The sequence below is a fragment of the Caloenas nicobarica genome, chromosome 3 (genome assembly GCF_036013445.1).
Source record: "Caloenas nicobarica isolate bCalNic1 chromosome 3, bCalNic1.hap1, whole genome shotgun sequence".
Lineage (NCBI taxonomy): Eukaryota > Metazoa > Chordata > Aves > Columbiformes > Columbidae > Caloenas > Caloenas nicobarica.
This window is the reverse complement of record NC_088247.1, coordinates 106,849,103-106,875,848: the sequence shown is the minus strand read 5'-3', so window position 1 is coordinate 106,875,848 and position 26,746 is coordinate 106,849,103. Positions and strand designations below refer to the sequence as shown.

The 26,746-nt window shown below is 41.1% G+C and overlaps 1 protein-coding gene across 25 annotated transcripts in view; it reads left to right on the top strand.

Annotated features, from left to right (window-relative positions):
• The window catches only part of NRXN1 (neurexin 1), a 739,204-nt gene that overhangs the window by 432,589 nt on the left and 279,869 nt on the right, over nucleotides 1-26,746 (top strand). For 4 of the 25 annotated variants that reach the window (XM_065632977.1, XM_065632976.1, XM_065632975.1 and 1 more), the window contains exon 1: nucleotides 14,704-15,179. The exons of the other annotated variants lie outside the window; for them this stretch is intronic. In XM_065632977.1, the coding sequence (XP_065489049.1) occupies nucleotides 14,942-15,179 (238 nt within the window). In that variant the 5' untranslated portion in view covers nucleotides 14,704-14,941. Of the gene's footprint in view, nucleotides 1-14,703; nucleotides 15,180-26,746 lie in introns of those variants that run through there. 25 annotated transcript variants of the gene reach the window in all.

The window sequence follows — 26,746 nt, the reverse complement described above, 5'->3', positions numbered from 1 at the left end:
TCCAAAGGGGGATGTAAGCAGCAGGAACTTGCTCTGGATATATTCTCTCACTCTTCACATCAGTGCAACTTACCAGGGAGAGAAAGAAGAAATTATGAATATTAGGAGACTTGCCAAGGGTGTAACAGATGGAGATTTACTGAGGCATGACTTTGGGAAGGGACAGGGAATTTCTATTCAATCCTCTCCTCAGTAACAGGAGATCATAACCCAAACTCTCTCCTCTGTTGAGACTACATTTTTCTCCCTCATAGCTCTTGCAAGCAAATTTTACTCAAGCTTTAATTTGAAATTTTAAAGTAAGTTATTTCAGTCATGTTTTAGTTCACTTTTGAAAGTTTCGTGCACTGTTGTCCAAATTTGTTCTCTGAGTGCTTCTTCATTTAGTACATGTAAGTGGCAGCATGTACGTTGAAATAGGACACCACAGTATCCAGCTATCTGAACCGCTCGGGGTAAGATACAGAGAAAAAAATAATTTGGAGCATGATCTTGAGAATACTGTTCAATAAAATATTGTGATTCAGTAGAGAATTAAAAAGATTTGAAACTAGAAGTTTTCCTAAATAGCATGATTGAAGGTTAAAGCCCATGAGAACGGACTATTTAATGAATAGTATTGAGCTCACTGAGTCCAGGAGCATGACTGTTTGAATCTCATGTGTGTTACAGGTCATAGCAAATAATATAGTCCAGCCTTAGGAAATAAAGTCTAATCATGACAATTTCTGTCAATGCTGAAAGCTGGCAAATATACACACACATATATATGTACGCTTGTATGTCAGCTAAAAGTTCATATATTACAGGATATTTTTCTAAAACCAAAAGTGAATGATGCAACTTCATTTCTTTTCTACTCATCTAGAATCTTTGTGTTTGATGCATTTTCTTATTTCTTGAATTCATTTGGAGTTGTTTTGTTTTGTGATAGAGAAGAGGAATTTAAGGTGAATTGATATTTGCTTTCTTATTCATTTGTTTACTATTGGCCTAGATAAGGTTGGTTATTCTCATTTTTGTTTCCTAAGAAATGCTTCAAACAGGCAAATAGACCTGTCATCTCTAGTAACATCATATATGGAGCAAAAGAGGGTGTTGATAAGAAGTTTACTCCTACTTTTTCTGCAGCAACTCTGGGCAAGGGGAAGCCTAGAGGAGAACATTTACATTTCTGCAGTTTAACCGTTTCCAGCACAAATGATTGCATGCAGGAGTCCTATTCATAGAAATATTAAGATGAAAGGGACTGCAAGACATCATCCCAGTCCAAAAAAGGTAATCAATTATTTCTGAGTAGTTCTAGAAAGACTTGTGTCTATGCTGTTCTGAAATAAGACTCTACTGTCTTCTAGGTGATCTTTTATAGCACTTCCCTATCCTTACTGTTGAGAAGGTTTTCATAATATCTACCTTGAATCTTAATTGCTGCAGTTTAGCACATTTCTTTTTGTCCTATCCATCGTTGTTATTGAGAACAGGTTATTTCCTTATTCTTTTGAAACAGCCTTTCATGTATTTGAAGGCTATTATCATGTTCCGTCTCAGTTGTCTCCTCTCCAGCCTAATTCTTTCAAGCTTTATAGCAGCTCGTGTTCTCTAGACTCTGGTCATGTTGCTCTCCTCACATTTCTATCAATTGGCTCATGTTTTCCTGGAATGTAATGTCCAAATTGGTACCTGGTATTCCTGCTGAGGCTTTATTAATGCCAAGCTGAAGGGAAGAATTACTTCATATTTTTGCAGGCTGTACTTGTGTGTGTACATTCCAATATGCTGTGAGCAGATGCCGACTCTTGGTGTCACCCTGAACCACGTTTGAGTGTGAAGGATCACACTAAAACTAGGCAACTAAAGAGAAAAGAAGTATAGATCATTCTATCCTCCCAAATACCTATTAGGTAAATATGATCAAGGTTTGTTGAAGATTAATCAGCTGAAAAGATATGGAAAAAAGTCCTCATCTTGAAAAATACATTTGCTGTTTACCTCAACAAGATATCACTGATCAAGCTTTACTAATTTAAGAGTGCTTCACTCATCCTGTTCACCAACCACTGGAAATTTGGTACTCTTTCTCATCAGGAGAGAAATCATGCACTGCAGATTAATGGCCAGGTTTGTGTTAATGTTCTGGGTTTTCTCAGTCCTTGTGTTTATAGTCCCCTGGGTCAGAAAATTTCCTAATGAGTTTTATGTATCTATAGCTAAACATTGATGAAATATCTGCTGATCTCCTCACAATGACCAAAAATCTCAGTGGTACAGCAGTTTGTCATTTTCATTTGAAGAGATTAATTCAGAGATCCTAAATACATTAAGAAAACCTTAGCTGTTGTTTACCACCTGGGTCTGTACTGAGTAGTGACGCAGGAATTTTCTGCTGCTGGTCATATTTACAACCAATGTTTTCCCAATCTGTAGCAGTACTGGAAAGAAAGAAGTGAACTCCTTCAAATGCATAATTAGAATTTTCCTTCTGGAAAACTGATCTTGTGAATCTGCTTATTTCTGAGCTTCTTTAGTGGAAGAAAGCCTTTACTGTATTGCTTACATATTATAAATCTCCTTTGATGAAAAAAATGACAGAAGTGCAAGCTAACAATCATACATTTTATATACCAAAAATCTTTTTCATCTACTGAGTTATACATAACTGAAGCCCATCTTGACTAGAGAGGTTACTTTCGAAGTTCTTAAGCTTGTAAGCCATTTCCCCTGTGCAATTCAATAGCTCATTACCAGTTAAATATAATTCTATTATACTTTGTATAGATCCAGTGTTCTGGAGGAATTCCACAAGAAGCAAATACACTTGTGTGTATATCTAATGGATATTTATTTTAATGACATAAATATTGCACTAAATCGCTTTCTGTGTTAATGATAAATTGATCATTAGTGTGAAAGAAGGTGAGAATTAAAAATGGCTTGTAATAATTTGTAGCTCATATTGATTTTTCTGGAATGTTTTAACACTAAGGTAGTGTCTGCGTCTTGGGCTTGTGTAAATCCCATTCTGGTCAATGGGATATTGGCTGAAACCATCCAACAAGCTGTCCTTCAACTCTCACTCAGTGGCATTCAACCATAGCATACATATTGAAGCTTGCAAGTACAAGACAACACGACCATTCCTCTTGCATATCTTGTAATTCATAAACCTTTCGTGTGACTCTAATTCTGCTGTAGAAGTTCTCTCTTAGCCAAATGAGGGTTGCTCATTGTCCCATACCAGGCAAGTGCAAATGCTTTCTGCTACAATGGGAAGGTAAAAATAGGGATCCTGATGTCAAGCTTTGTGTTAGGCTATATGATTGAAGGCAGGCACATCCCCCTTCTATGCAACAAATTGTAGAGCACATGCCCTGTTATGTACCCAGTGCACAGGCTGTACCCCGTTAGCTGCTTGACACAAAGGGTTTCTCTCTCACCACTTGACCTGGCAGAGATGATGTGCCCACACCTCACACTGAGCTTTATTACTATTGTTTTAACTTTAAATCTGGCAACAGTGATTAATATTCAGGATAGAAATAATATATTTTCATGAAAGCTACCTTTTAGAAGCAAAGTAAATAGAAACTGAAGTCCTTAGTACCAAGCGTTGTAAGTTTATATCATACTATTTAACCTTGCTTTGGTACTTTTGTGTTGCTTGAGTAGGAACTGAGTGAAAACACGGCAAAAGCTTTCAGGGCATTACTTAGAGTAGGAGTTTTATTGACTAAAGTGCCCTGATTTGAGCTATAGGAATTAACTAGTTTTAGGTTTAGAGGAAGTTTTGAGAAGATATGTTCAATTACAACTAAAAAATAGTGATGAAGAAATGGCATTTTATGTTTTTAAACGAAGACCACAAAAATGTTGAAAGGGAACATAATTTTTAAAATGAAATCATTTTTTAAATGTGATGCTTTAATTTTCATTGTGTTTCCTTTATTTTTCACTACAAATAACTTGAGACCTTTTCATGTTACCAAATGAAAAAGGGTTTCACTGCAAGTTTTTTCTCAGCTCTGCTGCTTTCACTGCTTTATAAAGCACTTTGATATATGTGGATGAGATGGACTACACTAGCACTAAGTTTTTTTTTTTTAAACAAAGCAGCCGCAAGTCAGTAGCACATACAGTACTGACTCTGCTAACAAAACAACAGTTCTGCAAGAAGAAGGGATATGGAAAACCCATGATAATTCATATTATATGATTGTCTTCCTCCAATGCTTGGCATAATTCTGATTAAAATTACTGGCAGTACTTTGTGTGCATCAAAAGAAAAACAGCTCCAGGAACTGACATACTGTTAAATGTGGAAGAGCTATTATAGGCTAGTGGTTCAATATGGTGGTTTTTGAAAACTTCCTAACAAAAACCCAGTATGTACTATGCCCCTAAGCTTTTCTGGGCAGTAGTGCTGAACTGTGTAACCAAAGATGGCCAGCCATGCACCCATATTTCCTATTGAAACTGATGACAATTTTAGCATGTGCAAAGATTCAAAGAGCAGTTTTCAGACTGTTATCCTTTTTGGGACCCCATTTTTCTCATTTTACTTGTAGATCCAAGGGTGTTAAGAGAAAACTGCAAGCTTTCTAAGCCTTTAAAATTATGTATGCATTGTATCATTTGTTTTCTCTGAGTATATCTTTTATTATGCACTGGACACCTTCCTGTGTAACCTCATCTGGGTGTTCCTGCTCCGGTGGGGGGATTGGACTAGATGATCTTTCGAGGTCCCTTCCAGTCCCTAACATTCTGTGATTCTGTGATTCTGTGAAATAAATAGGTAGAATTAGGCAAGTTTTGACAGAGCCATAATGTTGCAGCCGAGAAGTCTTGCACTTTCTTTCCTGTTACAACCTGTTTTTAAAAGATAAGTTGGTTGTGACTCTTCATTTTAATTATATAGCAGGTGCCTTGTCTTAGCTAGGAAAATTTTCAATGTAATTCCTTAAAAACCAAAGCGCGGGTATGCATGAAATGATTTTGTGTTTCAAATCTCTTGATAGTTACAGCTATTATTTGCATATATGCTAAGGAGAATGAGCTTGGTCCAACAAAGCCTCTCTACAGTGATAATCCTTTCCTGTACAAGTTGTCCCATTAAGCAAAGTTGATCAGATATCTACAGAATTCTCATTTATCTATGTATAAAAACTGTGGGAGGCCCGTGCATCGGTAATTATTATAAACATTGGCATTTATCATGAAGCGATCTCAAAGTACTTTAAATATAGTGAAGCGATCTCAAAGTACTTTAAACATAGTATTGGCTTTAATGCCACATTGAATGTTCTTAGAGCTTTGTAGACACGAACTTGTAGGTGTAGAAGACTTAATCTTGCAATGTGCTAGTTAATAGTGCTTGAAGATGAAAGCTTTTGAAACCTCTCAGCGTTGGTGTGAAGGGTGTAATTCTGCCAAGCCTTACTCATGCAAATAATCTTTATCCTTGTGCCTGATAACATTGACCTAGCTTGTCAATTAGCTATTAAGTGACTAATGATTTACAGTGATTTGCCCAAGGTTGCACTTGAAAAGCTGCAGCAGAGGCAGATGTAGAACTTCCATCTTTTCCATGCTACCAGAGGGAAGTGGAGGATGTTTTTAGATCAGTGTATGGTACATCACCTGGTAGCCTAGCCATGTGTCATCACAGAAGTAGTTAATTTTATGGTGTCACTGGGTGAGAGACATGTACTGTGACAGTAAAATGTAGGTAGCTATCTTTAATGCTTCAATAAAAGTCTGTATATTTTCTATATTAGAATCCCTTATATTTGTCTTTAGGAAAAGAACAGAATGCATGTATCACCAGATATTTTAGCTTGTTAAGTTAATTATCTTTGGCTTCTGTAGTGGCTTAATTTTTCTTGCTCTATCAATAGGCCTGCTTAAAGAAGAACATAAAGGGTTTTATCTGTGTTACTGATTGGCTAGAAAGTGATGTGTTTAGGACTCTGTCAGAGCTTCTCTAGTGACTATTTATTTAAGTGGCGGGAAAAAAATCAGAATTACTTGAAAAAAAAAGAACTAGAACTTTCATTTAACATTATAAAAGAGGGCATTGCTTAATCCCTGAAGTAGGAAATTGCTTTTCTTCATGATCCATTGCTTTCATACTGTTTCTGGCTGCTAGTGCTGAAGGGAAGAAAAACTATGTTCTCACTCTGTTTTCACTGTATCTATTTTCTTATCCTCTACAAAAACTTGGCTGCTAGTTTGTTGTTGAAGTAAATTAAGGGAAGGGAGAGTTTGGCTTTGAAAAGATCTTTTTGTCTCAAATGGGCATTTGCAAATACGGAAGCAAAGCAAAACTTTATGTGGGAAACTGAAAAAAGGAAATTAAGGATTTGAAATATATACTGAAGTACATGAGATATTGCTATTCTTTGTGATGCCATTATGGGTTTATACCTAAATTCAGCAGTGTGTTCCCAAAAGATGAATGTTACTAAGAGGTGTTTTTTCTTGTGTTCTGATCTTGTACACATACAGAGAGAAAAAAAATTACAATTAAAAGCAAAAGGCATAGGTGGCTGGCAACGATGGTATCTTGTTTTACCTTTCCTAAAACTTATTATTTTTTCTTAAAAACACCTATTGTTTATTGCTTCTCACACGCATTACAAAAACACAGCAAGTTACAACTCAGGGCTGGAAAACACTAATAAACTAACAAAGGAATGATTATTTAACTCCAGAAGTTACGATATTTAGTTAATGATTCCCTGACATTTTCAGGACAGGTCATGGAATGCATTTCAAAGTAACTGTAAGTTAGTAGCAGCAGTTTATATTTTTCCCCTAACAGCAGCACAAGTTGTATTTTTCTCTTCTATCAGTGGTGACTCCTGTTTCTTTTTTTAATCTGACTTTTTTTAAAATCCATTTAGTCTTGCAAGTTAATCATAGGTTATGTTATCAAAATAGCGATCTGAAAATAATTGTGATAGTGAGGATTTTGATCCTGGTGTGTAACAGAAGAGATACATGTAGCTTTTATTTTGAGTTTTTGCTTGTGCTAGCTATATGCAGAAAATAGCAAGACTACACCATATGCCAAATAAAAGCTTCATTAGAAAAGCATTAGTAGATTAATCCAACGTACTCTGTGGTTTATTTTATTTAGAATGTAATAAGGTAAGTTCATTAGTTTGCAGACTTAATGTTTTCTACTGTACCTCAAAGCAACCAGTAACAATTCCACCGAGACTCTGCAGATCTCACTAACACCTGTCAAGGTAAACACATGGCTCTCTGGGGGAATCATCTTGGCAACACAACTGAGGAAATCTGGAAAAAAGTAAGTCTTTCACACACAAAAGAGTGTTACACAGTATAAACTTGATTAATGATTTTTCACGTGCCTCTGAGGTCATATATATCTCCTTAAAGTGGAAAATATAGTCAAATCAATCTCTGAAGAACAAATATTTTGGAATGTACAATACTGCATCTGAAATGTATTTTAAAGATCTTGAAGGATGTAGAATAATTATGCAATTTGAATTGAGCCTCAGAAAGGCTGTCTGAGACCAGCAATTGAGTCTCCATCCCCCAGGGCTAATATATTAGATTACAAGGATTATTGCAGCGGCAGTATTTGTGCCACTACATTTAAGATTATGTCAGCATTTCCATTTTAAACCTGTATGTTTATAACTCAGCTATAGAAAATTGGCTTGGCTCTACTAACAAATACAGGTTCTGCACAATAGTGACACTTTTTCGGGGGTGGGGGGGGGCATGACAGAGGAGAAAGAAGCTTAAAGCTAAATAAGTATTTGGACATTTTAAACATATGAACGCCAAAAGTTAATGTAGTCTTCTTATAATTCTGCTTTTTAAATTCATTTATTTCTACACTCCTGCTGTTTGGAGTTTAAAGCAATGTATTGAACTAGAAGAGTGGACAGAATGGTAGCAGGCTGTACCTTGCCTCTCTTTGCCAATATTATTACATGACTAATGCGTTCAGGGAAGGCAGGAGGTGGAACTCTGCTGTACGTCCTCATCTCTACCAAGGCCAGGAAGGTGGGGAGAGGAGTGACGATAATGAATCATGATGGGCTATCTTAGAAATACTGTCAAGAAAATCCACTTAAAAAGACACTCTTGACTGTTATTAACTTTAGGCACTCCACAAACATCATTTAGGGCTCTCCTGGCCACCAGTGGGCTTCCCACCAGAAAGAAAAAAAGGCAATCAACTTTGCCTTGCAAGGGCTATAAACTCCATTTCCCCAATTTAGGGCTGTTAGGCTTCGAGTGTAGTGTGCGCTCGGCCCTGACATGGCATTTAGTATCTCAGGTATTATGTATGGTAAACAATAACGATAGCCGCAAACAACCCAACGGACACGTTTTTCCTATTTCTGGAGGCCTTTACAAACAAATAGGCTTTTGCATATACTTCATGTGCCGGTACTGGATACGGAACGGCAGAACACCTGGGTTCTGTTAGTGACATCTGTCACTGATCTCATCAAACTTCTTGATGATTAATTTGCAATCTCTTTTTTTTTGTCCCTAGCTGGAGCATTTGCTTAGGAGTTCAAATTAGTAGCATTTAAGCTGTAATCTAGGATCTCTCTTTTCTGCGGCAATGCAGTTGCCAGTTCTTGCAGCATCACTGGTAGAAATCAGGGAGATTTTTGCAGGTTCTGCAGCAGTCTAATTGCCCATAGAATTAACTGCTCATGCAGTAGTCCAGAGAGAATGAGTACAGACTGCCCTGCTTGATACAGGACTACAAATCTCTTAAATACCTCCATGTATATACATGTGGATTTGGCCTTAATTCCTGTGGCTTTATATTGGAATGAAAGGGGGAACATAGCCAAAGTGTTAGCACCCTCTGTGCAAAGTTAGACCCAAAAAAAAGAGAAAATATTAAATGAAATGATATTGCAGCACTGGCAGCCAGCAGAAGACAATCCCCAGTGGAGTATGACCCATCCTCCTCAAGGCAGGTCAAACCAGGGCTAACGCAAGTAACGGTAGATGGACTTGGCAAAGTGCCCTGAAGATTGATGGACCAACCGGGGCTATTTCATACCAAGAGAGAGCTTCCTTTCAGAGTCAAAATTCCCCATTGGAAAATGTTCTCCTGCCAGCTCCTTCTGTTCTAAATTGAAGGGATACAGCTTATGTGCATGGTTTCAATAAAATGAAACAAAATAAAAATCAGCTTGCTTTTGACAGTGAGGAATAGAGAGAAAGAGATTATTTCTGTCTTTATACACACAGAGTCAAGAAACATTTAAAAATAAGATTTAAGCCTATTTGGATGGACAGATTTATGGACAGAAAGACTTATTGACTGTACTGGGATTTATTTTGCTCTATACATACCGAGAGAATAGCTGCACTACAGAGAAAGCAGCATAAGCATTTCCGTTGTAAACTTCCTTTTTTTTACATGATCACTAAATGTTTGAATTTCTGCCCATTTTATGACTTCACAGAGATACCACCTATCTCTCCTAGAATCGTATTTTTTACCTTCCATGTCTCGCAGTAGTTCACATGATAAAATTTATTGGTTTCCTTTCTAAACTAAAGGGTTTCTGCCCTAAGTTATGTAAGGTTAGGACAAAAACTGGTCACAGTTATACATGTGGCAGGTCTATGTTCAGTATCTTGCAATTCATTGGTTTTTGAAAGAAACATCTTCTGCTCTTTAAAAGAGGAAAATTAACACTCTGATGTTATCAGATATTGAAATATTGTGTATAAGTCCCTAAATTCATCAGAGTTATAGTGGTAAGTGGAAACATTGGCTTGAATGTTTTCTGCTCTAAGCTGTTGTCTGTAGAATGGATAAACATAAATTCTGGTCTGCTTAATTGTAATCACAAAATGTCCACAGGTTTTAAAATTAAATGAGGTTCTCTACCCAGTAGTGGGGAAAAGTTGTAATAGAAAAATATAGGAAATGTGTTACAAGTGTTCATTGAATAGTATTCCCTGAATACAGATACACATTTGTGAAGGGTTTTTATTTTTTCCTATCTGAGTTTGCTGAACAGCACTTGAGCTTCAGGAGTTTAAGAGTGGATGTTGGAACATTAAGTGCAGGATTTTGTCTCTGGACAGCAGCGGTGGCCAGAGAAGTCTGGTTGCATAGGGCAGCACTTAACCTAAAGGAGCCCTGAATTTAACTGGCAACTTCTGCTGGCCTAAGGCATGGTCTGCACTCAAGTTTTGCTGGTGCCACCAAAGTTGTTCATCTTAACTGAGATGGATGTATTGACAAGAATCAGGGTGTAGAGAGATGTTGTAGACAGAGGTACAGTTGTACCAGCAAGAAGTATCTGATTTTATCTTGAGGAACTAATGTAAATTATACTCATAGAAGTACTATTTTTGTTTGTATAAATCTTCTTTAGGACCATTTGGTGTTTATAGGTTAACAGCATTAGAAGAAGCCAGGAAAAGATGTGTTTTTACAATTACAAGGATATTCTTGCTCATAAATATAGGAACTTGGTGGTATTAACAGAGCTCACTTGGTGGAAATAACTTGATTAAAAATCACGTTTCCTACCAATGTGACCTGCACAGGGTAAGCGTTAAATGGGGTTAAAAACTACTAAAAATTACCTTGTGAACCCTGTGGTTTATTTTCATACTTTATTTGCTATGCCTGCAATAGGGTATTTATTTACACAAACTTTTTTATTGCCTTCTTTTGTACTACTTCTTCCTTCTTTGAGTGAACCTTCACAGACTGATACCACAATGATGACTGTGTTGGTAGTACGTGATTCTGTACCCTTGGGGATTAAAACCAGATTATTTCAACTTCAGCTAGTTCTCAGCTAAGAAAGATTCATACTCACTCTTATGTCAGCAGGGGGTAAAATAGAAAGTATTTTAAATAAGAAATGCTGCTTACCATTGGTTTTCATAATGTTTACTTGCAGATGCTTTTAACTTTTACTTTTCATTAAAAAGCCTAACTCTGAGTGCTAAGACACCCAATTAAGCTTTTTAAATAAAACATGAAAAGACTAGAAGTATCTGACTACCAAGATTAGCTTCAAATTGGAAAGAAGTGCTTGCTGTTATCACCAGGAGGAAAAAAAAAAAAAAAAGCAAGAGAGGATTTTACTGCCTGGAATTTCCTTCTTTTGCCTTCCTGTCCACATCTGCCTTTCACTTGCTTTCATACACACTCCCTTCTTCACTTTCCTTTTCACTTTCCCATTATTCTTTCCATTTTAAATATTTTTATTTTTTTCTGCAAATTACTTCTCTCCATTTCTCACCTGTGCACTGCATTAGATCATCTTTCTCTTCCCTGAAACATGGATAGTGCCCCTCTTGTTTGTCTCAGTGGTTCAGAGTGCAGAGCCAGGAAAATGTCAAATGTTATTAAAATTAGAGCTAGTACATAAAAGATGCTTAGCAGGTCCAGAAAGAGATGGCTACTTAGGCATCAGTCTCTCCATTCACATTTTAACCAGGTACTTAAATAAGAGTTAGATGCCTAAATAGCTTTGTGGAGATTGGCTTTTGTGTCTGCAACTCTTGGTTTGGATACACAGCAGCAAAATAATCCGTTAATTTAACAGTCCCTAAATAGTGTTTAAGATCATAATGTAACACCTAAAAATGACCTATTCTAATCTACCTGATGAAAAAAACTTCTCTAAGTAGTCTCCAAACACAGATTTAAACTATAAACTTCAGTGGTAGTTATGTGTGTGCACTGCAGAAATAGTACACATTTAATAATGCTGAGCACTTGAACATCCTTTTTATCTTCATTAAAATATTGAATTAAGTACCTTTGAAGTACCTAAACATTTTATTCATTTGTCCCTGGTATTTAAACACTTCAGGCCTCCCTGACACAGTAGATGGTAGATGGAGTAAGAATTTAAATGCAGGTGCTCAAGCTACAAACATATCTAACAACACAGAGAAGAACGCTTACACAAAGTCCTACTGTATCCACACCAAAGTGTATCTTAGTTGAACAAACTGTGATCAGGCTGGAGGGATCTGTGGAAAGCCAAGTTAGTCTAGACAGGACTTGCCAACTGAAATTGTATCTGAATAACTGTGTTGCCAACTGTACCGTTACATGGTTGGCAATACTGGCTTCCTATTTCAAAGGAGTGATAACAATTTAAAGTTACTTGTCTGTAGGATGTCTAGAATCATTAAGAACTGTTGGTTAACTACAGTATGTTTCTAAAACAGCAGCAGCGTGTGAACACGTTACTGAAAAACTAGTTCCAGTGACTGACAGAAATATTTTGTTTCCTGAGTCAGATTGATAGAAAACCTAGTGTGGCATTTATGGATAAAATTTCTAACACATATTACTTGCATGAACAGGAGCTTTAATTTTAGGAGAGTTGGTGAATCCAGGCTGACATTTCTTTAATATTTCTTTCATTTTTGCTTCTTTCCTTAACTCTGAAACTTAGGCAACTTGTATTTTATTTAAGAGGTGGCAGTGCATGGCAGTTGCAAGCTGATAGTTTGGAAAATTGGGGTTTCTTTCTTTTACACTTAAGGCTTCTTGAGGCAGGTTGGAAAAGTCACCGAGTTCCTTATAAGCTGTTTTCCCCTGTAGCAAGCCGGGGGTGGCAGAGGACCACCCCCGCACCGGGGGGCCGCTGTGCCGCGCTGGGTTGGCGGAGACCTGCCGGGGAGCCACTGCTGCCACCTCTTGCTCTTGAGGGCTCCTCCAGTGCGGGTGTGCGCTTCCACGGAGCGCTGAAAGGCAATGAGCGCTAAGCCTGGGTTGTGGGGGGTGTTCTTCCCTGAGTGCTTTCATCGCTGCGTTAAGTTCTTTCTAGCATTTATCTTGGCGTCTTTGCAAAACTTTTGAGTACGCGGCGAGGCTGCGTTGCGGTGCAGCTAGGCGGGGAGGGGTGTAAAACGCACCGCCCCCGGGGCAGGGCAGCAGCTGCCGCTTCCTCGCCCCTGCTCTGGGGAATTGGCGGGTCCTCTCGCCGCGGTGTGCAGTCCCCGGCACACCCCACGGTGAAGGAACTTTCCCCTCGCCCCTCGCCGGGGGGAGCAATCCGCCCAGGGCTGAGCAAAAGCAGGGCAGAAACGCCTTTCTCTTCCCTAAGCCTACGCAGCTGAGTAAGGGTTGTGACTTCCCTTCCCATCCGTGTGAATTAGAAAGTGCTTCAGCAAATTGCAGTGGTTTTCGTTTAAACTAACGCGAAATGTATAAAAAAGCATTCTCACACCCACTGCTCGCCCTCTCCCTTTCACTCACCCGCACCCATGAGCTCATGCTGCTGAAGGCACAAGATCTACGGCAGGCTGGAAACGGGGGAGGGAAGGAAGGAGGGAGAGAAGGATGGAGAGAAGGATGGAGAGGAGCGGCGGGAGCGTGTGGCTCACGCACCCTGCTGCGCCCAGGTGTGGTACTGCAGGGGCTGCGCCTCCCGCCGCTGGTTCCGAGTGTGGGGGGGGAGGCATAGGACCCGCCCAGGGGTGAAATGTTTTCCTTTTGAATGCAGACCTTCGTTTTTAAACGTGACACCTCCCACCCTTGGCTGCGGGAGTGGGAGGTGCCGGGGTGGAGTCGCCCTTTCCGCCGTTTTCGGGGCAGGAGCGGGAGTGCGGCGGCGGGGCCCCGCACCCGGGGGGCGATGCAGACGGTGCCGGCGCCGCCCTGCAGCTGGGGGGTGGAGGGGGTTATCAGCCCAGAAACCTTTTATTCAACCCAGTTTGCGGCCGCGTCTGCGGTGGACAGCCGAGGTGCGGTAGCTGAGTAGTGCCGGAAAAAACCACCGGTAACTCTTTGTTAGGCGCCGTGTGTGTAATTACCAGCTAATCAAAGCCGATACTCGACTGGGCACAGGGAAAAATCTGATGGGCGAAGTTTAGGCCAATTAAAAGACCCGAAATCGCTCTTTTTAAGATGAAACTGGGTTTTCGAGACACGGGTACACCTGAACTATCAGAGCAGGGGAGATGCTCCTGCCGTGCTGCTGACTCGGCGGCGCGGATGGGTGGCGGGTGGGGAAGAGCGGCGTGTGCGTGGTGTGGGTCCTCCGCACCGCCCGAGCCGTGCGCTGGCAGCGCCCGGCTCCCGCAAGGCAGAGCAGAGGCAGCGCGACTGTGTGGGAGCTGAAGTCAGCCTCCCTCTTTAACATAGGCTCGTCCTCTGCATTGCATCCAAGCTTCAGCGATTTGCTGTTTGGAGACTGCAGATTTGCATAGCCCTGCTCTTCGCAAGCATTTTTTTTTTCTCAGCTTCTTTCATAAGGGTGCACTATTCTCCCTGAAAACATCCTCGGGTATTACTGTCAATAGTCAGACCATTGAGATTGCCGGAGCAGCCTGATTATTGTCTGGCGGCGTGTGCGAGTGTGAGTGTGTGTGTGTGCGAGTGTGAGCGTGTGTGTGCGCGCCGGGAGAGATCGCTCGGTGAGGGCTCACCAGTTTGGAGATGAATGGAGGGAAGAGCAGCAGTTTGATTTTCCTCTGCTTTCCCAGCGCTGGCTGATGGAGTGGCATCCCCTTTTTTCTTTCTTAGCAGAAATGTGGCACGATTGCCTACACTGTGGATTACTGAGGATGGGGGAATGCTTGGCACTCTCGTAGCCCTTGCAACTGTGGAGTATTGTTCATGAGCACCAGCCCCGGGCAAGCTGAAACTAGCGTTTGTTTGAGTGCGGGGCTTTTCCCCCCTTCCGCCTCTTTGCGAAGGCTCTGAACTGCTTGGATTCTCCGCCTTTGACTATGTCTCGGATTGTTTTGGGTAGAAGAAGACCTGGAGAAAAGGATCCTCATAAGCTTTCCCAAAGGGCAGAGATGGCTCGCCTGGTGCGGTGAGCTGCAGCCAGCGCCGTGTGCGGGTGTGCGGGCGCGCCTCTGTCCAAAGTTTGCCTCCTTCGCTGTGGCTGCTGCTCCTCCCGAGGACGCCGGGGGCCGGCTCGCCGTGCACCGGAGGATGGGGGGGCTCCTCAGGGGCAGCCCGGAGCCGGGACCCGCCAGCAGCGGCAGCAGCGCCGGGGGCCGCTTGGCCCTGCTCTGGATAGTCCCGCTCACTCTCAGCGGCCTCCTTGGGGTGGCGTGGGGCGCCTCGAGTTTGGGCGCTCACCACATTCACCATTTCCATGGCAGCAGCAAACATCATTCAGTGCCTATCGCTATCTACAGGTCACCGGCTTCCTTGCGAGGCGGACACGGTGGGTTTGGACGCCGCTCGGTACCTTGCATGGTCGGCTGTGCGCCGCGCCGTGCCGCCTGCCCCGCAGAGGTCAGGCGCGGGCTGCCGAGACCCCGCGGGCCGGGGCTGCTGCCGCGGTCCGTGGGAGGAAGAGGAGCGCGGAGGGGAGGCGGGAGAAGGGCTGCGGAGCCGGTCCCGCCGGTAGCTGGGCGCACCGACGGGCGGGGTGCGGGCCCGTCCCGCCGCTCCCGGCTCTCCCGGCTCGGGGACAAGGAGCCGCCGCCGGGGAGGGGGGCTCGGCTGGTTTTCAGTCGGGCGGGGGCGGGTGGAGGACGCTGCCGGTACATCCCGGGGCTGCCGTGCACTCCCGGGGGCCGGTGGCGTACCTGTGCTGGGCGCCCCGCGGAGCCTCGCCGAGGTCCGTGGGCGCGGGGCGACTCTTCCGCAACCCTCCGCGAACGGAACCGACTGGAAAGCCCAGCACGGAGGCGCCTCCGTCCCCCGGAGCCGCGGCCCCCGAGTGGGATCACCCCCTTCTTGCCCTCGCCTGCCCCAGCCCGGGGACCCCCGCAGTGGGTGCCTGTGGCCCTGCGCCGCGGGGAGAGCCAGGGCAGCGCGCCCAGGGACCCCGGCCAGGGGCGTGGAGGGAGCCTGTGTGTTGCTTAAATTGCTGGTGATGATCGTGCCGACTTCCAATTCATTACCTTGGTCTAAAGTCGATGAAGTGAAGCAAAGGTCAGCTAATTATACAGGGGATCGGGGAAGAAGAGAGCGTTTGGACACTGAGAATGGGGCAATAATGCCCACTGTAGCGGTCAAGAAAGGAACGGAGATAAAATTACTTCCAGGTGCAAACACATTTTGCTTAAGAATTACAGTGATCCGGTACTTAGTTTCTGAAGTGACAGGAAGCTGCTTCACTGCCCTTTAAGCAGCCCTGTTACAGTTTTTCTCTTTCTTTTTTGCATACATACTTACGTGAACCTGTACATAAATACATGCAAAATAGATATGCATATGTTCGGCGTTACCAAAAGCTGCGAAAGAAAGCGAAACACTAGACTGTGTTTTAAGGATTTAAAACCAAAGCCTCCCTTTGTCTTCGAGGGAGGAAAAAAAAGATTAAAAAAACCCTTGTTGGCTTCTGATTAGATTATACAGCTTCATTCTTCTTCATTTTCTCATCTTGCCTTGCTTCATTTGCACGATCATGTGATGTCATTTACAAGCTTTGCAAAATAAAAACCAGATCTTATACTTAACCTTTGTATCTCTATGCAAGATGACCTAGTTGCAGGCACGAAGTAGTTAGGATCTATTTGATTTTTTTTCAGTAATTAACAATGCTAGCATTAGTGGATATGAAGTACTGTTTACCTGAAAATTTGCACTGTGTGCTAAATAGCCCTTAATACTCAACTGCGATAAAAAGCAAAGTGCATAGGATTGACTTTTCTTAATCATTTTGTTAATTAAAAAATAAAAAGGCAGAAAGGTACATGGCTGGTCTAATTCCAGAAAAAAAAGAGTGAGAAATTCAGGCCACCACTTTCCTCTGTAATGCACTGAGGCAGTACAAGATTGAGAATGCTGCATATTCTGTACCGTATGAGCTTAAAGGGGAAAATTAAAGATGTATGTATGTGCACATGTATGTATATGAGCTTATTGTTCTTCAAATATCTGCCCATATGGGGATATCATTTAGAGGACTGCTAGTAATTTGAGGGAAAGCTATAAGAATGAAGGGAAAAGAAATGTGATTGTAGAGGTGCCAGCATTCCTTAGAATGCTTTTTAAAGTCACACTTTTTGCCAATTTTTAAAAACATTACCTTGGACCCAATCAAAGGTTGATGGTGTAAAAAGGCAGCTTTCTCAGGAGAAACGAGTCTTCTTAGAGAAAATGAAAAATGTAGTGGTGGAGCTGCCACTTAAGGACTTCATAGGGAAGCCCAGGAGCCTCTCCAGAAGTTAAGTAGCTGATTTTACAAAATGACAGATGTTACATATCATAAGAAGGGATTTCAGAGTGTTTACTTGATAACTCTAAACATTTCTGCTTTTCTGCGTTCATCAGAAATTCTACTATGTGTTAGTATTTAAAACCATCTAATTCCTTTCAGTATTAATTCTTCAGAGAGGTGTTCCCATTTGCTTCTCTTAGCCTGACAGAAGCACTTTCTGGCTGAGCAGGGCTGGGCACAGCTCCTGTGGAGCCCATCACTGCATTACTACACATCGGTCAGAGGGGACTGGGTGGCAGTGGGTGCTTATTCCTTACTCTGGCATCAGAGTCCCCTTCTCCAGTGTCCCAGCCCCTCCTGGCTTGGCCAGGTGAGTGTGAGACTTTGATTTTCGGGCTCGTATCTTTCAGCATTCAGTTTTGCAGTTATTCTGTTCTAGTCTAATATGATTGGATGTTAACGTCGCAGTCTTTATGGTGACCTCATATCTGTTACTTTGTCAGCTTTTCATAGCATCACACCTGTTAAAAGTCAAAAAGAGTTTTCAGGGTAGGTCAGTTATTCAATCCCCAATGAAGGCATCGCTGTCTAGTATTGTGAATCAGAAGTGTCAAAGGAAGGAGAAACAATCATTTTGTCCAGGCATTCAATAAATCTCACCACAGTCCTCAGACATCCACACCCTCCTCCCTCTACCCCTGGCACTGGCTGGCCCTGCCACCCTCATCTTCTCAGCAAATGTTTTGATTTTTCTTAATTCTTTCAGTTTTCCTTGAGCAAACCCAATTCCAGCTAATAGTACAAGCAAAGCCAAAAGCCCGGTGTGTTTGGATTTTTTGCACTCCTTTTTCCAAAACCAAACCACAATCTTGCTGCTAACATTCTCGTTAGGTAATTTTGCTGGGATTTTGCTTAGTAGTATGATCTCATGTTGTTTTAGTGGACAGTATTGTGCCTCACAGAGACATAAACAGAATTCCAGCTAAGCAGTTAGCTCACCCTATTAAACAAAAAGTAGTTCAGCACACAGTTTTTTAAATACTGAAAGTAAAAATTAAACATCTTTCAAGCTTGGCCAAATGATTTTTCAACTTTGCTTTCTGACTCTCATTAAACTTGGGAAGGTGAAGGGTGACTGAAAGATTCAAAAGTTTAACCACAGGAAAGAATAAGAAAATGATTCTCTGGATCATGAAGTCAGCAACACAAAGAGAAGTACAGAGAACAGAGAGACGAATGTTCACAAATATAAGTCCGAGGCAGCTCAGCGTTTGCCAGTGGTCTCTGCAGCACGTGGGTTATTTGATGATTTATGTTCAAACCTCCTTGCTCCATTTAAGAAGGCGGCTACCACTTTTGTTATAGCTGTATCTAACATGCAATCCATACTTTTTTTTTTTTTGAGTAGATAGAGTAGCTCATAACTGCAGTGCCTCTAGGTTACAGAAACATGGACTGTCCATGGCAAATCCCACATAAAAGGGAAGAGATTGCAACTTTCTCAGTAACTTTAAAGGAAGAAAGGCAGTTTCTTTAAGAATCCAAGAACACGATGGATTACGTTTGAAGTGAAAATTGCATGTTGAGTAAGTAAAAAGTTAAAAGCATAGCTGTGTGGTTGGCTGTCACCCTCCTCATGCACCATCTTCCTTCCTGCAAATACCTCTTTGGTCTTTACTGGGCTGGGCCTTTTATTACTCCCCAGTTCCTCATTCAGTGACCAAATGACAAGTACAGTGTGTCCATTTCTCACCACTGTTTCTTTTCTCTGTGCTCTCAGGATCTTGTTCAGGCTGTTTTCTGATAAATGTGAGTTGATTCTGTGGTTTTAAAATCTGCCAGAATAGAAGCTAGTAGGTGATTAGTGAAATCTCCATGTTGGTATGTGCATGTGCTTGGAAAGAAGAGGCAAAAATTGGGAGGGAGTGCGATATGTGTTCTCACAGGCAGAACAGAAAGAACTGAGCAGTATATGTAGGGGTTGTGCATTTAAGGACCTGGGCTATGGTGCCAGAAGGGATTTGACTTGATGAGGCGTAGGACCAGGATATCAGCCAATGGTTTAGGAGGAGCAGATGCCACCTGAAGTAGAGGGAATAGAGTGCTGGGGGCGGTTATTAAGAAAGTGGTAGTTTGGGATGGGAAGGTGCTAGGAACCTTTGTGGTGGAACAGTAGAGGGATTTAAGAGGTTGAGCAGAGGTGTTGAAAAAGTGCTTCAAAAGCAAAGCTTCTGAGCAGGAAGAAGAGTTTCTGGAAAATGAGGGCTTCGAGGAAGATAAGTTGACATGTTTTGGAGGCGAGAGCTGCAGCTGAGCACCAGGATGGTGTGTTAGTGCAGCAGGTTCCCTCCTCCTCATTTCTCTATCCAGAATGTGATGTGGCAGCAGGGATGTGCATACTGATCTCCCACATCTGAGCTAGACCAGCTTCTTCCAGTCTCTGCTTCACTGTTGTTGCTGAAGTTCATGTGCACTGGGTTCATCCACAGTATTGCCATTTAAAGAGAATTCTGTAGCAGAATCACCAGATCTCCGTTACTGGAGTACCAGGCGGTGGGATGGATCAGGCAGCTCTTGTTCAGTGAAGATGCCTATTGAACTCCACAGGAGCTTTTGCTAAGTAAGAATAGCAGGACCAGAATTGAAACACTGCAGTGAAGTCGTTTATACCACCACCATGAAAAATATCACCAAAACAACTTTGGAAGATGTACATATGATATATAGATAGCATTTTATCTTTGTAAGAAAACTACAAGGAAAGACTTATTGGTGTAGGTAAAAAGAATTTTATGGCCTTTTACATTTTTTAAAAATATACCGGAGTTGCTATTTCTGCATATAATGATAACAAAACAAATGTTTTTAGGGGTTAGGGTAAAGGAAATGGCTTTTTTTTTTTTTGTTAGAGTGTGCTTATTATGTTGCAGAAAAGGATTATATTTTGATTAAAACATCAAATGTAAATGTTTCCAGATGTTCAAGTGTTGTTACTCAATGTGACATTAGAGGTAGAAGTGAAAAAGTCTCATCTTCTTGTTATAATTGCCTTTTTTTAGAGAGAGATATTTTTAAATGTTGGGGTTTTTTGTTGTTCTTTTTGTTGTCGTTGTTGTTGTCATTTTGGTTTGGGTTTTTTTGGGGGTTTTTTTTGGTTTTTTTTTCAAACCTGTTTGTGTATCACAGTCTTCTTTTTTTGTATCGCATTTTCATTCACGGATTTTCAAATGCTTACTAGGTCTGCTCTGAGCACTTCCTAGATACAACGGAGATGTTTTCATGTTTTAAGACTCCAAAGCATAGCAGCTTTCTCCACGTCTTTAAATTACATAAATTTTATATTCCCTTTCAAAATTTCCAATATGCTCCATCAGTTATTATCCCCATCAGCTGCCAAAGTATTAACATCAGTTGGAACAAAATGAATAACAAAGCAATTTGAGTCAGCATAGTGGTTAATTTGCTGTGCAGTTAGATATGCATATTAGGAAGTGTGGTTTCTATATTATTATTTCTGTCAATATGGTTTGTCAAAGAAACATACAGTCTTCAGCAGTATTGTGGACAGTCTGGAGCACTGTAATCAAAAGTGGAATGTTGCTTATGGATTTCTGATAAGCATCTTCATACAAGCCCTACTGCCTTAGTACATGCACAGCTATTGATTAACTGGGGTGCTTTTACAAGAGCTAAATAAATAACAACACTCTGTTGTCACCTATCAGCAATACCACTTTTGCCTCAGCCTGCGGTAACCATGTTTTTCTAGATTTAAAGCATGTGTTATTGTCTTTTAATCAAATACAGTTTGAAATAAGTTATCAGAAGAAATTAATTTAGCATTCAATATAGTGGACTTCCTGCTGTTTCTAATTTTCAAAGATGGATTTTTTCTGATAGCAAGAAGTTGGCTTGGCTTTAAGGGAAATTTCTTTCTCTTCATTTTGGTCCAGGGAAGAACTCTGTAGACAAAACTGATATGCAACAGCTATGCCCAGTGTGAGTAAGCACAACCAGTCCTACAGTCCTAATATTTTCTCAGTTTTCTCACACAGATGGCCATTACCATGGTTAACCATAGGATGATATGCTTGATTATTATATTTTCAGTGGATCACGTAGTGTAGTTCACTGAAGTTAATATTTTTTCTTCTACTTGGTCAAAGCTTGCAATAGTTCTTAACCTTTCTGAGTAATCAAGATGACATTACTGACCTCTTTCTTGTCTTTCCCCAATATCAGTTAATTTATCTCTCTGTTATTAAGTTTTATGTCCTCAGGTCTGCCACAGTATCTCTAGCAAATTTTTCTATGCTAACAACTTCCTTTCTAGTTTGTAAATACAGTGTAGGCAGACCTGATAGATCTTGCTGTGATAATAAGTTGACTTGTGAATATAGCCGTGATTGTAAGTAGAATGGAACAGCCTGATTTGATGAAAGGAAGTGTCTTACAAATAACGATCCTGTTCTGTAAAGTTAAAAGTAAAAAACAAAGAAGTGAGGCCATGTACTTACCATCATATAGACATTTTTTTTCTTTCGAAATAGCAACATGGATATCTGGAAGTAATTCCTCCCCCCGCTTTCTCATAACTTCATATACATTTGTGTGCAAGCACACACATATGTATCACAGTTGTTTCCTCATAATAAGAAAGTGGTCTACAGTATTAAGTTGAAAAAGCGAGCATTTCTCTAGGAGTTGAAAATGGTAAAAATATTAAATTATCATATTCATTAACCACAGATGTAATTGCTCAGAACAATATAATTAATTATTCCCTTCCCCCTTAGTTGACAGCAACAATGAACCAGTGAAATAAAGTGGGAAAGGAGAAGGGGAGAAGAAGTGGTGCTGGTGGATGTCGCGCCAGAGAGCTGGGTTAAGGTGGTGGGAGGATGCCATCCCCAGGAGCAGTCACCACCTCTGGCCCATGATTGGTGAATCACCGTAGAAAACTGCAGCAATTTGTTCTGAGTTTCTGCAAGCACTGAACTGGCCAAATCCATCATAATAGCCCAGATTGAGGGGCGTGACTGGTTTACACGCTGGAGGTAGGATAAAAGTAAAAAAGCTTTGCCATTTCTGAGGCTTGGTTGATAAGAAAAATGCACACATACATTAGCTACATGGTATCCCCTGATCCCAAATCTCAGAAGACAAGACAAGGTTGAAGCTGAGGCAGGGTTTACCCGAAGGGGTGAGGCATGTGCATAGCCTACATATTTGAACTGTAAATGGCACAATGATGAGTATTCCTTTTAAATACATAGGTAGGTGTTTCCTGAAGTGCTTTTTGCTCAAGCATGGAGAGACGGAGGGCTCAGCAATAAAAGATTTGCTCAGATCATTCTGCTGTTTTGGGGCCTTAGCGGAGGATGCACTCAGACACCTACTCAGAAATGACAGAAGTGTTAACTCTTTCTTTAGCACTCTTTTACTGCAGCTGTATCTGCAAAGGAACGCCAACATGCTTCCAAAGCAAGCTGACTGCTTTCCAAATATGTTCTTTTATCCCTGAATATCTGCAACAGAGTTAGGGCTTCTCTAATTTACTTCCTTAATTCAGCTCATCTGCAATTGTAAAACGAAAAAGAGCAGAGAATGACTGGACTTGGAGAAACTTCAAAAAACTGAGAAACTTTCTCTGCCTTGAAGAGAAGTCAGATGTAGTCTTTATCCATGATTTCATTGTGGAATTGCTGGAGCTGGTTGATTTTCTCAGTGGTAACAGCTCTAGAGCCCTGGGAAGCAGGTGGAAAGGAAATGGGGAGAAACGACCACGGGCTTGGTTGGTTCCTTCTCACTGTGCAGTGGAGATGAGGAGGTGTGAAGGAACTGAGGGGTAAAGAAGAGCCTGTTTCTGATTGTTGGCCCGGGCCTCTGATTGAGGTCAAGCACAAAATTTCCACTGCAAGACCTGATCTGTTGTGCCTCTGTCAGATCTGATGTCCCTCATGCGCACAGCACTTCTGGTGTGGTCTCCCTCCACCAAAACAATGCTTTTTAAGCTGTCAATGAATTATTGCAAATAATAATGCAAACACATGTATTTTTAGTATAGGTTTGATGCAGTTAATGGATGTATTTGCTTTATTTCCCATGGCAAGAATTACGATGGCGCTTTCAGCAAAAATAATGAATTGCCGTATTTATGGAAAACATATGAGCATGAATTGAATCATGCTGTTATTTTGGGTTTGGATAGTCTGTGCCCACAGAGAGGGTTTTAGGAGTTGTGACAAAACAACAGATGTGAGATTAGCCCCTTTGGCTGTGTCTAAATGGATGCGTCTTCAAATCCGGGTGTGCTAGTTGGTCAGAACATGCTGTGGCTCTCGTCCAAGCCCCATCCTTCCACCCATGTTCTTCTTGGGCTGGTTTGTGTTTGCAGTTTGCCTTGCTGTGGGCTTAAAATCTGCCTAGGGCATGCACCCCAACCCTCACATTCAGAGCAGCTCTCCAATCCTGCAGTTGATTATTCTGAAAAAAACACAGAAGCACTGTGAATGTCCGTCTTCCTAAATAACCCATTATATCAAGTGGAATTAAATAAAACATTATATGGATAAGGGAAGGTGGGGGAGAAGTCTACCATTATTTTATTGCTTGGAAGTTTTTCCAAGTAATTTTTTATTGCTTGGAAATTCTACTTAAGCTCACTTTATGCCCTATCAATTAGAATAATTTATTTTTCAAGTCTGTGGTTAAGAAACATGCACCGTCCTTTTGTTAGAAATTGTTGGCTGGAATGTGTTATGTGTGAGGGTATGTAGGCCAAATGCTCATTTCAACTGTGCTGGCTTCTAAAAGAAAAACAGTCATTCACTAAGGTTGAAGCCAGAACATTTTTTGTAATGACAATTTTTAACTTTTGTAGAAATCTTCTCACATTAACTCATAAAGTTTTCTTTTCATCATTCAGCACAATTTGACAGCTTTATCTGTTGTCTGACATGAATATAGTAAAATCCGCTGTATGGCATTTAGAGGGAGTAGCTGGTGAAGAAAGAATAGTAACAACATTATTTTGCAGGAACAACAGCAAAAGCAAGCATCTTAAAGTGAGATGTTTGAATATCTTACTGTGCAAGACATTGCAAAACTGTAGTTAAGCATGCAGGTAAGAGGAATTGTTGGTCTGTTGAGAATAGTGATCGGTACATATCTAACTCAGATTTCAGTTTGTAGTTGGCAGTGATTTCATTATTTCTGTGATTATACACATGAAGATGCAATTTGTACGGCAGTGTACAGGAGCTTAGTTTCGAAGAGCCTGAGGTCAGCAAAGGTAAATAATTAAATGAGGAAAAAAATGATACACCTGCTGATACACCTATAGAGGTTGTTACTTTAGATATGGTAGTTATTAACACTGATATAAATAGCAAGTGACTCAAATGAAGAGTCCTCATATCCTATCCATTGTACTTGTAGGATAAAAATTGCCTATCGGGGGGCTTATGCCTTAGCCTTTGGGAAGGTGGGTTTCGGTGCAATTTGTGTATCTCATACAGCTTTTGCTGGCACTTGGACTAGGGACAAATGTCAGTATTTCAGTACAAGGTCACTGCTGGAGACGTGAGAAAGGCTCGTCCTAAGCTGGTCATAGCAAGTGTGGTGTGAGTAAATAAATATGTCAGGATTTTGCAAAGATTTTGTTTTTGTTTCAAGTCATTAACTTGATCTCTGCTGGCTATTTGGTAATCACTCCCCCCCACCCCCTTTTCTTTTTCTAAGTGTTGTTATTTGAATTGGAAGAAAAACTTTTAAAAAAGAATTACATGCAATCTAGGATTAAATTTACATATACATATAATGCGTGGCGGTACTTTTGTCCTCTGTAGGGTCAGTTAATTACCAAAGTACAGTTTGGAAAAAAGGAGAACTGGGGGGAGAAAAGGAGCAGCCATTATTGCTAAATGATACTTAGCATAAATAAGTTCAACATTGCTAAACTCCGCCCTTGTTTCTAACTGTCATGTTGAAAAATGTCATACATAGATTAACCCTTGTCCTGCAGGAGCACTGGGATCCCCGCAGCACCACAGCGTATCTTGGCAATAGGCTTGTCAGGGGTGGTTATTCCTGTTTCATGGAGAGGAGTTGAGGCACAGTAAATCAGCTTCTTATTTGTGCTCCCTCTTGAATGACTCAAAGAAATCATGCAGTGGATGGAGCGGCCATCTGAAAAGTCCCTCTGTGTCTCTTGTGCACTTGCCCGTGATATGAGACGTATGTGGGGCATGTAACGTGTAACGCTCTGTTGTCAATTGGCGTAGCTCAGAGCAGATTCCACACTGGTTTAGCATATGCCAGGCCTCAGTCATCCCTCCAGAAGCAATTCATTGCGTAGTGCTTTTCCCACAGCCGTGTGTCAAACAAAAAACTAAGCACAGCAGAGGTCAAGGATTATTGTGTTCAGCCTTTACTTGTGCTTGGTAATGAATAGTAGTCTGCTTTATTTCAGGAGTACACAGCTTTACCTACCTAAATGTGACAAGCATCTAACCATCAGTCACGCAGCTGCCTGAAATGGGAAAAGGAATTAAAGACTCACAGAGTTGCCTATTGCTGTTTCATTCTAACGTATTGTGCTAATACTAAGACCCGGGACCATTAAAACCATGTCCTAGTTACTGAACTAGCACCGTTCTTCCTTCCTTCGGTGTGTAGGTCATACGGTGGGATTAACAGGACTGATTTGCGAAAGGGAAAAAAAAAAAGGAAAAAAGAAAGGAAAGAAAAAGGGTGATGCAGAGAAATGGGGGAGGGGAAGAAGAAAAAGGAAAATGGGTCGAGCAGGAAGAGCATACCTTTGTTTAAGAAAAAATCTATATATTATATATATACATATAAATATATATATATGTATTTCGTCCTCTGTAGGATCAGTTATATGTATATACATTTTTTTTTTTCTCCTTGTGGAAACTTGTGGGTTTTTTTTTTTAACAGAGAATATTCTCAGTTATTTTGTTGGATTTTTATAGAGCCGTTGTACTTACTTGATTTTTTGGATGATTTTTATAGAGCTGTTGTACTTATTTTAGATGTAGAAAAGGCATAAAATGCTGATCTTTGTGTATGCTAGTACACCGGGCTTAGAGCTCTCATGCCTTCACAAATGAGACTTGCTTGTCTTTTGCTGTAAGTCCCTGTCAGTGCTTACATTTTTGGGGCCATATGGGGGGCAGTTCCCTTAAATATTGTTCTCTGCTTGTCTTGTAATTCCAGTTGCTCATGGTATCTGATGTCTATTAAGTCAGAAGGGCAGTCATAATGCATTGAGTCTAGATTTGAACTGGTGGCTTCACATCATGTCATTTTGTTTTACAGATACTGTTTGCCATTTCAGTGTTCCCTCTCCATGTAAATTGTTCTGGATGTTTGAATGTCGGCATCAGTAGGCGAGATATTTTCTCTCTGTTCCCTACGTGAATGTGAATGGGGTGAGGATTTCGGTCAGTGAAGGCACATCTGGCTTTGTTTGAAAGGATTAGGTGCTTTCATATGTTACTGTAGGACTGTTAGGATAACTAGCGGTTCATCAGAATGATTTCACAGGCCATTATTCGTGAGAATGACTGGGACAAGGCTTTTTAGTTTGCAGTGAG